The 13,416-nt window shown below is 45.9% G+C and overlaps 1 protein-coding gene across 5 annotated transcripts in view; it reads left to right on the plus strand.

Annotated features, from left to right (window-relative positions):
- The window catches only part of SLC39A10 (solute carrier family 39 member 10), a 57,032-nt gene that overhangs the window by 21,881 nt on the left and 21,735 nt on the right, over positions 1-13,416 (plus strand). The window contains exon 1 of one of the 5 annotated variants that reach the window (XM_079782982.1): positions 4,053-4,238. The exons of 1 other annotated variant lie outside the window; for it this stretch is intronic. Coding sequence is in view for 1 of the 4 variants with exons in the window: in XM_079782981.1 (XP_079639107.1) it covers positions 4,215-4,233 (19 nt within the window). In the remaining 3 variants the exon portion in view is untranslated. Of the gene's footprint in view, positions 1-4,052; positions 4,239-4,570; positions 5,437-7,834; positions 12,996-13,416 lie in introns of those variants that run through there. 3 more of the 5 variants (XM_079782981.1, XM_079782984.1, XM_079782983.1) reach the window with 3 other exon arrangements.

The raw sequence follows: 13,416 nt of genomic DNA on the forward strand, positions 1-13,416 counted from the left end.
GGTGAGGGCAGTGCATCTCTCCCTGCCCTCGTGTACCCTCCGCAAAGCCGCGGGCCCCGGGGAAGACCGTGGCCTTGTCAGTTCCTCGAGTCCTGTCTTCAGAAAGGACTCCTGTGATCTGAACTTCCATACACCAGCTCACGCTCTCAAGGACTAGTTATCTTCATTTTAGGAAGGACAAGTCTTTTTATTTTTTATTTTCACTGATTGATTTGACAGAGAGAGAAACATTGATTTGTTGTTCCACTTATTCATACGTTCATTGGTTGATTCTTGTATGTGCCCTGACCGGGGATCGAACCGGCAACCAGCAACCGTAGCCTATGGGGATGAGGCTCTAACCAGTGGTCGGCAAACTGCGGCTCGCGAGCCACATGCGGCTCTTTGGCCCCTTGAGTTTTTAGCAAAGGCCAGCTTACGAGTACCCTAATTAAGTTAATAACAATGTACCTACCTATATAGTTTAAGTTGAAAAAATTTGGCTCTCAAAAGAAATTTCAATCGTTGTCCTGTTGATATTTGGCTCTGTTGACTAAATATGAGTTTGCCGACCACTGGTCTAACCAACTGAGCAACCTGGCCGGGGCTTTAGAGGAGCCGGTGGGGCCATAATTTCTCCAGGGATGGGAAAAGAACTGCTCCACAGGCCCGCTCCCCATCCTGACCATGGGTGTGGCCTGTTACATGTCCCACAGCACCTACCACCGGCCTCAGAAACAGGAATGGGACGTACCGTTCACATTTCTCTGGGTTCAGATCTGGAGCGGGCACCTTACATTTCCAGGCTGAAAATACGGTCTCTAAAAGTGAACAGGTGGTTAATTCTGAGGCCTATGTTTAAATGTGTGTTTGTGGTTGTTGTTTTTTTAATTGATTCTTTGAGAGAGAGGAAGGGAGAGGGATAGAAAGATAGAAACATAGATGAGAGAGAAACAACATCCATCCGCTGCCTCCTGCATGAGCCCACAACCCGGGAATCGAACCATGACCTCTTGGTTCATGGATGGATGCTCAACCACTGAGCAACACCAGCTGGGCGAGGCCTGTGTTTAGAACATATTCCCTAGGTCTCCTTTTCCCAGTCTTTTCACACCTATTCCAGGTCATTACTACCCACCACCTCAGGGCTATCTATTAACATAATTTAGTCTTCCTGTTACTCTTGCCTCTAATCATAACCTCTTCTGAACTAAACTTTTTTGGCCATGTGAAAATCAGTGTAAATCGAACATGAAGTTGAGGAGGTGTGTTTTTTTTTTAATCTTTGGTTATTACTAAGCTTGATTTATGGAAAGGATAATTGACTTTGAAAGATCTGATTTCTCAGAATCAGTCATGTTCTTCATAAATCTAATTAAAGGCTCTTAACTTTGCTGCGAACGATGACAATCTTCTCCTCCACTAGAGGGAAAAAACAAGTTATGACACGGACTTCCTTCAGTTTCATCCAAAGACTGAGGTATGCAGTGTGGTTCTTATGTGCGTTACTTACTGTAGCAGCATCTTTTCTAATCCTGAGAGATAAAACAGGCCATTGGATGTATTCTCTCCCGCCTCCGGGCATTTCAGATATGCCAAATAAAACCGCGACCCACTGAAGCCGTGGGAATGCGCAGCACGCATGAAAGGTAACCCATTCACACGGAATTCACTGCTCTCGCCCCCTCTGGAGCTGCAGGGCACCCGTTACTGCTTGCAGAGTTCACATGGGCTTCCTGTCCGACCCCTTCAGAAGTTCTACGTATTAAAAATTCCGTTCCCTGACACGTCTCGTATATAAAATGGGTAAAGATAAAATATACACTGCAGTGATATTTCTGCTGCACTCTGCATGGTTTAGCTCCAGCAGGTGATTGCTGAGTGAGCCTTCGAGTCCTCGCCTGAAATTTATTGCCACCAGGAACTGTAACTGTCCTCGTTTGTGGCTCAGTCATTACCCTGCCCGGCAATTCTGTTCTGAGCCCTTCCCTCGTCGGCATGGATACCCGTGATCACAGACCAATGTTTGGGGGAGTGTATAAAGTGGTAAGGAGACATGGTCTGTCTTCAACTAGCTTACCCTACTTTTATGCAGGGACAAGACTGAAACTATACAACAGCTGGGCAAGCATAGGTGACAACCAATTAGAATTGAGGGTCTTTATAAGAGGGGGGCCCTCCAGGTGTCCATCCGGGCCTTTAGTTCCTGCAGGGTGGGCGGTCTGGGGAATCCTGAGAGAAAGGGCGGGTACAGGGCGGGGAATCCTGGGGCAATTCCTGTGGGAGCTGCTGCCGATGACTAACTTGTAGAGAGCACTTCCATATTTGATCCATCATCAGTTCATCTGGACCTGCACCAGCTGAACAGTAGCCTTGTGAATACAGAACTAAACATCCCTGTGGAGGTCCTAAAATAGGAGGGATGTCAGTGCTTTATTTATCTCGTGGATATTCAGAAGACAGATATTGCATATATTGTGAAGGTGGTAATAATGTGGTCAATACAATACTTAGGTGCCTTCAAATATCAGGGTCAACTGGAAGCATTTTATGCTTTGGGCCCAAAAGATGTATGGCATGGATAGAAATACAGTGTGTGCACTGTGTTGGTTTTATGGAATCCACAGACTTTTAGTTTTTATTTTATTAAATCTGAGGACTTGAGCATACATTTAGACCGACTCCCTTAATTTACCCGTGAGCCTGAGGGCCATGGTCACTGTCCCCCAGGGAGTGACAATGGTGAGACTTTAAACCAGGACTCGCGCTCTCCCCTCCACACCTCAGGTCCTTTCCAAACAAGGCGAAAAGCCACCTGAGAAGCGTGGCATCCTGGCCGTCAGGAGGCACTAAGCAGCTGGAAGATGCTCGTGGTAGAGAAACAAATCAAAACCCAACCACCTTCCTTCCTCCAGGAAGGCCGACTTCCAGCGGGGCCAGAATCTGGGGCCATGCTAACGTGTTGGATCCCGGTTCCCCTCCCTCCCTGTTCTGGGATCGCAGGCAGGGTCCCTCACTCCGTGTGCCTCTGTTTCCTGGGGTGGGATCCTAACCCCCACCTCGCTGTGCAGGATGGAATCAATGTGCACAGAAAGCACCTGGGGAGCACCCGACACCCAGCAAGGCTTGCTGTTCCCATGGGTGGCGGGGCCGCCCACTCCCCTGGACACCTACCAGGCACCCCCAGAACTCTGTGCAGGCCGGGCTGGCTGGACACAGACAGGCCTCGCCGCCGCGGAGACGCAGCCAGCGCCGGGGAGCGGAGCGGCGGGGCGCAGGGAGGGTGCCCGGGCCACCTGGGGAGGCCGGATGGGCCTGGACTTGCTCAAGACCGGGGAGGAGGCCTCCCGGGCGGCAGGGCCGGTGGGAGCGCAGGAATGGGAGCAAGAACGAACACGATGCGGCTGGGGCCGGGGCACGGCTTGGCCGGATGGGGATCGGGAGTGCCTGCCCCCGGCGGGGTGTGCAGAGAGGAGCTAAGGAGCGGGAGGCGGCCTGGAGAGCCTGGGAGAGCTGTCAGAGGCCGCAAGGATTTTCCAAGTGCGTCACATGCTCTCTGGACCCAACCTCCTCTTTTGGGCTCCGAAGGCCCCTTTAGAAAAAAGGATGGGATTGGGGCGGAGAGGGGAGAACTATGCAAAAGACCTTGCGCTTGGCACTAAATGAATATTAGCTTTTTGCCCTGAGACGGAAAGATGACTTGAACTCACGGAGGTAAACATCCTAATTTGTCGAAGCTGAAGCCTTCTGCATAAAGCATTTGCGCTCGGAGCGTTCATTACGCACCCGCCCCCCTCCCCCGCCCCCGCCCCCCAGGCCCCTGCAACCGACGTGCCCACCCGGGAGGCCAGGCTAGCGGCGGAGGGGGCTCCACGCATGCGTCGTTGGCAGCCCAACTCCTCCGCGTCCTCCTTTTCTCGGAACAAAACGAGCGCGGAGGCCCGCTCCGCAGTTGGCGTAGGCCCCGGCCCGGCGGAGCCCGCGGCGGCGGCGGCGCGGTCGCCCTACGCCAGCGGCGCTGCCGCCGTGCATGGCCGGGTGGCGCGCGGACGCCGGGAGCGCAGCGCCCAGCGGGCGGACGGGGTGCGGCTGCGCAGGGGCCGGCGGGGGCCCCCGTGCGCCGCTGGCGTAGCGCCCTGGCCGGCGCGCGGGCCTCGGCGACGCAGCTGGCGCAGCGGGCGCTGTGAATACACGCGGGGGTGCAGCCGGGCTTTTTGGTACCGAGCGGAGAGGAGATGCACACGGCACTCGAGGGTGAGGTAACTATAAAACCCCGATTTGTTTACATTCCCTCCCCCAGAACCGGCCCCGAGCGCCGCGCAGCCGGCGAGCCCGCGACGGCGAGGGCGGCCGGGGCCACCGGGGCCGGGGCTTCGCGGCGGCGGGACCTCGGGGGCCGGGCGCGGGGTCCCCGCGGCGGCGCAGGCGGCGGCGGCGAGCTGGCGGGGCGCGTGGGGCGGCGCGTGGGGGCGCCGCGGCCCTCGGGGGCGCGCTGGGCGGCCCGGCGGCCGGGGCCTCGCGTGCGGGAGGGACCCGCGCCCCACGGAGCCTCCTCGGGGGCGGGAGGGGCCCCCGGGCGGGCGGCGGTTGGGGGGCTGCGCGCGGGGGGCGCGGGCGGGCGGCTCCGCAGGCGGGTCTCGGCGGGGGAGAAGGCCGAGGGTACCCGGCGCCCCCGTCCTCCCTCCCCGTCCCCCCGTGTCTGCGGGGTCCCCGCGGGGGCCGGGGTGCAGCCGGGGCCCCGCAGTTCCGGCCCCGGAGGCTAACGGACGCGGCCTCTGCGCCCGCCCGGACCGCGGGAGGCCTCGCGGGGGGCCGGTTCCCCCCCGGAGCCACCGGCTGGCCGAGGCGGGTTGCCGGGGCGTCACCCCGAGGCCTGCGGGGTCCCCGGAGCCGAGGACGCGGGGGACCTGGGGCGCGGGGAGGGGGGCCGCAGCCCGGCTTTGTTCCTGGAAGCGCGTCGGCCCGAGCGCCCCGGGCCCGGCGCGGGCAGGGGCTGGGGGACCCGGGCGAACCCCTCCCCGGACCCGGGGACCCGCTCCGCTCCGCCTGTCGCTCCCCGGCCCCCCCGAGGCCCCCGGCTGCTCTGGCGGGGCGCAGGGCCGTGACGTGGACGGCCTCCCGCGGCTCCCGGGGTTCACGTGGGCGCCGCCCGCATGGCCGCCCCGCGCCCGGCGGGGAGGAGGAGGGCCCCCCGCGGAGCCCGGCGCCGCGGGCAGGGTCGCTCCCTCTGGGGCCTGTTGATCTAATAAAGTGACATTAAAGCACATGATTTTATATCAAAGCGCAGGTCGTGCGGCTCTGCTGTCTTCCCGGACTCACTGGACGCCCCTCGCGGCAGGTCCCCTGGTTCTGCCCGGGGCGCCGCCCTCGGGCGCACCTGGCTGGCGGGTGGCAGGTGTGCGCTGCATTGGGAGCCCCAGGAACTCGGGCTCGGTGCCGCCTGAGCCCCAGGAACAGGTGGGAAGCCCAGGGCTTAGCCTGTGGCCGGTGCTGGGGAGACCCCTGCCAGCCTGAAGGGAGGGCGGTTCTGGAGGGCCAGGGCTTCCTGTTACCCAAATCTGGAATATTTTTACCCACATCTGGAATATTCTTTGTCCCTGGTTCAAGACCCGGGGGGTCCAGGCCCCTGCCCGCACGGACTGTTCCGGGGGCGGGGGGGGGGGGGAGAGAGGAATACATTGTATCCGGAACGGTGACACACGAAGATGATGAATGAAACAGTGGCCGCCTGGGGGGACTTTCTATAAACTCTTGAGGCTTTTGAGGGATGAACCTCCGAAGGGTGTTTTCAGGTGGACAAAATGCATAGGATTACAAGAGAAACCCGTGGTACTGACCTAGAATTAGGACGTACATGTGAGGAGGTCATGATGTTTCAGGGAAGCATGAACAGAAGCGGCAGGTCTGATGGCTAGTTTCACACTATTAAGGACTGGAAATGATCTTGGGAGGATTTGATTTCTAGTGATAGCTATCAGGTACTGTGTATGACTGTGATTTTTGCTTATAGTCATACGAACTACATTTCAGAAAGCGGTTAATTAAAAGTAAAGCGGTGTTCTTCCCTATCAAACTTAGCACACCTGAATTCAGTACCCAGACCCCTGGTCGGGAACCCCCGTGCAAGAATGGCTTTGGTGCTGAAATTGTTGGGGAAGCCCTTTCCTATGAGGCGGTGGTAGCAGTAATATGTTACATGTTAACCCGTACTTGTTCTTCCTGTTAACAAGTTCTATTCATTCTAACAGCTTAAAGACTAAATGCAGTTCACCTTTTTTGAGCACCTAACTTGAAGTATTTTAAGAGGCCTCAAGTTTAGTATGCAGGTACTACTACTCTAGTACGACTGGGGGGGGGGGGGCGTTTAACTGATTTATGGAGAATATAGGCCATAGGTGGTCTATAGACAAGGGAAATTATTCAATGGGAATGATAATTTGCTTTTAAAGAGAATTTACCCTATTATTCTCTTCCCTCAGCTTTGGAGTAAGACTTAAGGTTTCAAACCCTGACCCATTATTACTTAGTTTGGCTATCTTAATCTTTTTATATGTGAACTTGGAAGTACTAAAAAAATCGTACCTCATGGGTTTACTGTGACCATTCAATGACATAAGGAACCCAAGCCTACTCAGTTCACTGTATATACATACATAGATGTATTTCAGTTGTTCAGTGGTTGAAGGACTACTTCCTGTTTCCCCCGATACTGTTACCCCCAGAGTGAGGTTTAATGGTCTCTACTGGGCCTTTGCAGCGGTAGTTATACTGCGGTTATCATTCTCTGACTCATATGCAATAACCCATCGAATTTTTTTCTGCCTCTCTTGCATTCTAACTTAAATTCCATAAACACATCCTCTCCCCTGCCAGACTCAGATCCTTGAGGGGCACTTTCCCCACAGCCTGGTGCCACATGTTCACGACGCATGACTCAGTGAATTCAAGCTTGGTTGCCAAGCTCTTTAATCAAGTTTAAAAAAACGTTGGGTACACCACAAATTTAGCATTAGCCCAAAGAAGTGCTTTGGATAAAAATGTCAGCCCTTGTCTGTGTGGTGCCTGCCGTAAGAATGGGAAATACCATGGGCTTGTGTTTTATATCGAAAGGACATTGTCACTAGTGCATTTTGATCATCACAAGAGGAAAGACCGGATACAGTAGAAAAAGGAAAAGCAGTGTAGGCAATCAAAACAGGAAGCCAGTCTTTTAAATTATAACAAATTTTATAAACCTATAAAGTCACCTTTCATTAAATAGCGTTCTCATGAAAAACTTCAGCTTAATGTTTACAAGTTAGAAAAGTGCCCAGTTTGACCCAGCAGCTTGGTGCTGCCCCCTAGTGTTCTGTTCCCCTTGCCGTTTTCTTGAGTTTAACTTCACTTTCTTCACCTTTTCCTAAAACAAATCTATTTAAATTACAATTAGACTCCTTAGTGTTACATGTCCTGGTCTACTTGACATTTTCGCCAGCTGCTGGTTAGGGTTTCTAATAAGATAGACACAGTCATTTTGAATTGGTTAAATTTTATTGCTTTTAGCTCCCAGTTTTCCAAATAGGGGTGAGTTTTGTGTGGAGATAAAACAGTATAATACCAGGTTTCCTTGCAAGACTCTGTAGGGGATTTTTCAAAGCAGGAAAAGGGGTATATGTTAATGGTGTAGCTATTAAATTAGCTTTGTATATGAATACCATAAATTTGATTTATTTAATCTGGGCTTTGTCTTGAAAAGTGTGATATAAAAATTTGCTTTCTGGCCCTGACCAGGTGGCTCAGTTGGTTGGAGCGTCGTCCTGTGCAGCAAAGGATGGAGGGTTCAATTCCTGGTCAGAGCACTTACCTAGGTTTCGGGTTCAGTCCCCGGATGGGAGACAACCAGTCAATACTTCTCTTTCACATTGATGTTTCTCTCAATGAAAACATGTCCTCGGCGAGGATAAAAAATTGCTTTCTGGGATCAGTCTAGTTTCATATAACTTTTTGTTGCCTCAACTGTACTGAAAATAAAATTGAATATGCTAAAATTGCATGGATGGTGAGCTTTTGTTTTTTAAGTTCTATTTTATTTTGAGCTGTGACTTATAGAATGAGTTCTGAAAAATATTCTCTTGGACCTTTAATAATCACAAGATTTCCTGTAAACTAAAGTTTCAAATTATGCTAGTTATCAGTATTCCAAACTATTCTTTTTCTTTTCATTATTTTCTATTCATAAGTTCTGTGAGTGGGCCACACAATGACTTAGATTTTTCCAAAATGAGCAAATAAAATCTCAAAAATATATCGCAGAGTATTCAAAAGTGTGTTCAGTGGGTATAAAGGCAATTTATAACTCAAATTGTAAAGATTTACATAGCAATAGCACTCAAATTATTTCCAGCTGCATAAGAGACCACAGTTAATGTTCTGACATTAAAACAACACAATTTATTATTATATAGTATCAAAGCACACTTTATTGTTATATAGTGGTGGTGGTATTTATAGATGTAAGTATAAGGATAAAATCTAAAATCTTTATGTTTAAACTATATTCACTGAGAGTGGTAGATGGTTTTGTAATTACCTAGTTTTGTAATTACTCATTACAGTTTAGATATTTTACTGCTGAAAAGAGAAGGAGGTATCAGGTAGTACTTGTCCTTCCGTTAACATTTCTAATAACCATGTTTACCCTTAATATGGGCTCTACTTTTGGGGACCATCCATTCCATTCAGAAAAGAGGTTTTTGGAGATTAGAAAAGTAAATCACAATGTTGTAGGAAAGTATCTTTATCCTATTAAGATTATGTACTTTTATAGGACCGGAGTATTGTTGTTAGAAGAATTACTATGAATTATGTATGGTTATTTTTCATCTAGTAATTAGACTTGTCAGTCAATGATCACTTTAGTTCTTAGACTTATTTTCATTCACATAGGAAGTAGAAAATCTAAATAGCCTTCAGCTGGAGTAACAAGACAACAAAGATCTACATCCTACTGTTCTCTTAATATCTGAATTAAACCATTTCAGATGTGCCCTCTTGTAAACTTTCTTCTGAATTCACTTCATATATTCTGTGAATTTGTGAGCTTTAAGATAGTGGTTTTCCCTACAGTTGTCTACTGAATTGGTAATTTTAAAAAAATGTGTAGGGTAAGCCAGGGGTCAGCAAGCTATGTCCCATAGGCCAAATCAGCCTGCTTTTGTGAATTAAATATTGGCACACAGCCTTCTCCTTTGTGTATGTGTTGTGTATGGCTACTTTTGTGCCCTAATGGCAGAATTGAGTAGTTGCCTTAAACACTCTGCTTGCCCGCAAAATCTAAAATGTTAACTATCTGGTCCTTTTAAGCCTGCCAACCCTTGGATCCAGTTCTTAATGCTCTATCATTATTTGACATATTGCTATTACTTACAATAATTATATCTTCCTAGGACCTATAAAATACTTCAGTAGAAATACATTCAGTCAAATATCAATGCATAGTATGAGTGTGCGTTTTCCTGTTCTTCACCTAGAGCAGTGGTCGGCAAACTCATTAGTCAACAGAGCCAAATATCAACAGTACAACGATTGGAATTTCTTTTGAGAGCCAAATTTTTTAAACTTAAAACTTCTTCTAATGCCACTTGTTCAAAATAGACTCACCCAGGCCGTGGTATTTTGTGGAAGAGCCACACTCAAGGGGCCAAAGAGCCGCATGTGGCTCGTGAGCCGCAGTTTGCAGACCACGGACCTAGATAATGCAGAAGCCTTTCATCTCTCCAGGTGCCTTCTCCCTTAATAGGAAGTGTAACACCTTTATCAGTGCTTGGAGTTGGAATGTGAAGCCCTTGGCCTTCAACTCTGAGCTACCACCTAACACTATCCTACTGTTTCTGGTACTTTTGTAGCAGCTCTCACAGTTTACTAATTTAATTTTATCTTCCTTGTACCTCCTTCAGAGCAGAATATATTTCATATTTTTATGTCTTCTTCCTGCCTGCCTGTCCCCTTTCCCTTCCCCTTTCCTCCTAGTCTCTTCACCCATTCCCTTTATAGATCAATGGCTGGTGTGGCTCAGTGGTTGAGCATCAACCTATGAACCAGATGGTCAGTTTTCGATTCCCTGTCAGGGCACATGCCCTGGTTGCAGGCTGGATCCCCAGTAGGAGGCATGCAGGAGGCAGCTGATCAGTGATTCTCTATCATCATTGATGTTTCCATCTCTTCCTCTCCCTTCCTCTCTCTGAAATCAATAAAAATAATTAAAAAAAAGGAACACAAAGCAATTCATGATCACATGTTTACAGGTCTGTGAACAAATGTTTTGGAATAATAATTCTTAATGCACTTCTGAAGATGAATCATTCTGTTTCTGTGAAGAAATATACTTCACACTGTTACACCTTCTTGATGAAGGGGGCTATGGCAAGATTGATTTACATACCTTATCAAGATAAAGAGAATAATATATGACTTGTTATTATAAACCAATGAAATAACTAAAACAATGTAATATTAGAAAAACATTAGATTGTAATATAATATTATTACATAATTATATATAAGATTACATATGTACCAATAGAGAATAGTTAGATACTATATATTATGTGTGATATACATATTATAAAGCAACAAGATCATGTTTTCTGTCCCCATAGATCTTTTTTAGTGTAGAAATTTAACTGCATAACTTTTTAATGTTCAGAACATACTTTTAAAAAAATTAAACTTACTGGGGTGGCATTGGTTAATAAAATTATATAGTAGTATGTTTCAGGTACAGAATTCTCTGATACATCAACTATATATAGGATTGCATGCCCACCACCCAAAGTCAAATCTTCCGTAACCATGTATTTGACCCTTACCCCTTGTTACCCCTCCATCCCCCTTCCCTCTGGTAACCACCACACTGTTGTCTGTGTCTATGAGTTTTTGTTTGCTTTTGATGTTTATTTGTTACTTTTAGTTTTATATCTCACTGAGTGAAATCATATGGTTCTCGACTTTTTCTGACATATTTCGCTTAGCACGATATTCCATCAAGATCCATCCATGTTGTTGCATTGGCAGTATTTCATTTTTTCTTATGGCTGAGTAGTATTCCATTGTACATATGTACCACATCTTTATCCAGTCATCTATCAAAGGACACTTCAGTGGTTTCCATGTCCTGGCCACTGTGAATAATGCTGCAATGGACTTAGGGGAGCATATATCTTTGCAAATGAATGCTTTCAAATTTTTTGAGTAGATACCCAGAAGAGGAATGCTGGGTCATATGGTAATTCTATTACATTTTTGAGGAGCCTCCATACTGTTTTCCATAGTGGCTGTGCCAATTAACATCCCAGGTGCAGTAAGTGAAGTAGAACATACTTTTTAAGATTTTATTTTAATTAGGATATTACAGTTTTTTTCAAGTAAAGTGAATAATTTTATGTATATAACCAGTATAAATAAATAATTATTTTCAAGAAAATAATCATACCAATTTTTAAAAAGCTGAAGAAGGAAACCGGAAAGGTATGCTAAAATCAAATCACCAAAAGAGATTTTAAGAAAAATGTTCTTTAAATTCACTGTAAATATATAGTACATAATACGATTTATAGTTTATAAGAAATACTAGAGCTTTTAGTAAAAGCTAGGAAGATTTTTGCTTAAACACAAGAACTTGAAGGTTTTGTTGAGGCTAACATATAAACTTTCTTAACATAAATAAGTAAGAGTATATGGTTAGTTCAATGATGTTTTTATTTTCCCTAAAATGGGTGTTAGGGGGTCCTAGATCTTTGGGGGTCATGTTCATTTTAATTTTAGTTTTTTAAAAGAAGGAAATATGAAAAAAGAAGGAAATATGTATTAGATATGGAGAGAAGAAACTTCTAAAATTTAGTGATCAGAAGAAATTACAAAAACAGTTTAATAGTGCATGTACAGGAAAACATTCATGAAAGGGTAAACCATTGTAATCAAAATTAAAAGGCACTGGGCAGAACTGAGGGTGTTTTTTGCAGAAAATATGACCATTTATTATTATGTAGTATCACATCTATGTTGATAAAAACAATGAGACACCAGGAATAATTTAAAAAGCATAAATGAAAATAAGGCAAGATATTACTCCAAAATTACTCCAAGTATTAATGAGAATGCTATGATCATACTGCTGGTAGCAGTATGACAAAACTTAATTTCTCCAGAAACCAGTTTGGAAGTATATCATAAGGCATTTAAACTTAAAATTTTTGTAGTCTTTCTCCACATCTTAGAATTATCCAAACAAGTAAACAGCTAGAATTAAAATTATTGATTAAAACACTACAAATGCTTGTGAAAAATCTTGAAACTACAATTTATTTTCTTCCACATATGACATAATGTGATTTTGTTTAACAGAAACTTTTTTAAGATTTATAATTGCTGACTTTTATTTTTAGGTGTTTTTTTTTTTCAATCAAAGTTGAACATGAATATAGTTTAAAGACTTAAGTAGTTCTGTGAAATCTTCAGGGAGAAGGAAAAATATCAGTCCCCTTCTTTTATATTCTTCTGCCTAGAGAAACAAGGACTCCTTTAGGTGATGATTTTGCTATTTGCTGCCATGTCTCCAGCATGTTCACTACTTTCTGTTCATTTTCCATTTTAGCTATTATCTGATTAATGAAGGAGGAGGATTTAGCATTCTTTCCATTGCTCCACATATCTTCCTATTTCCTGTACTCCAGTTTTTCAGTACAATTATATTGTAATTTTGTTTCAAAACAGTATTTAGTGTTACATTTTTATGAATGTTATTTACAACTGAGCCATTGTAGTAAATTGTTTCTTTGTGTGCACTGCTTTGTTTTTCTGGCATTCATAATATTCTTATAATGTTTTCCTTTTTATGTTTCTGTGTGCCTGTGTATCACAAAATCTACCCCAGGTCTGAGTATCAGAATGTAGCTTTATAAGAAGAGGGGCTGTGCTGTAGGAACCCTCTATGTTTGTAGAAGAATTTATGTAATTTTCATATACAGAGTGGGGCAAAGGTAGGTTTACAGTTGTGAGTACGAAAAACAGAGGTTATTGTACTATTTACTAACTGTTGTATTATTTTCCTTGTGAACAACAAGAGAAAGACAAGTATCACATGATTTCACTCATATGTGGACTCTAATGAATAAAATAAACTGATGAACAAAATAGATCCAGAGACATAGCAGCATGGAACAGAGTGTGGACTCTCAGAGGGAAGGGAGGGGGAGATTAACCAAAGAACTTATATGCATAACCCAGGGACGCAGACCACCGTGCTGTGAAGGCCAGGGGAGGGACGGGGTGTGGGGTGGATGTGGCCATGGGGGAAATAAGGGGACCTCTGTAAGACTGAACAATAAAGATAAATGTAAAAAATAACAGAGGATCTTGATGGTTTTAATGATTAGTTATAGGGATAGCTAACGGTAATCA

The sequence above is a fragment of the Cnephaeus nilssonii genome (genome assembly GCF_951640355.1).
Source record: "Cnephaeus nilssonii genome assembly, chromosome: 10".
In the NCBI taxonomy this organism is placed as follows: Eukaryota; Metazoa; Chordata; class Mammalia; order Chiroptera; family Vespertilionidae; genus Cnephaeus; species Cnephaeus nilssonii.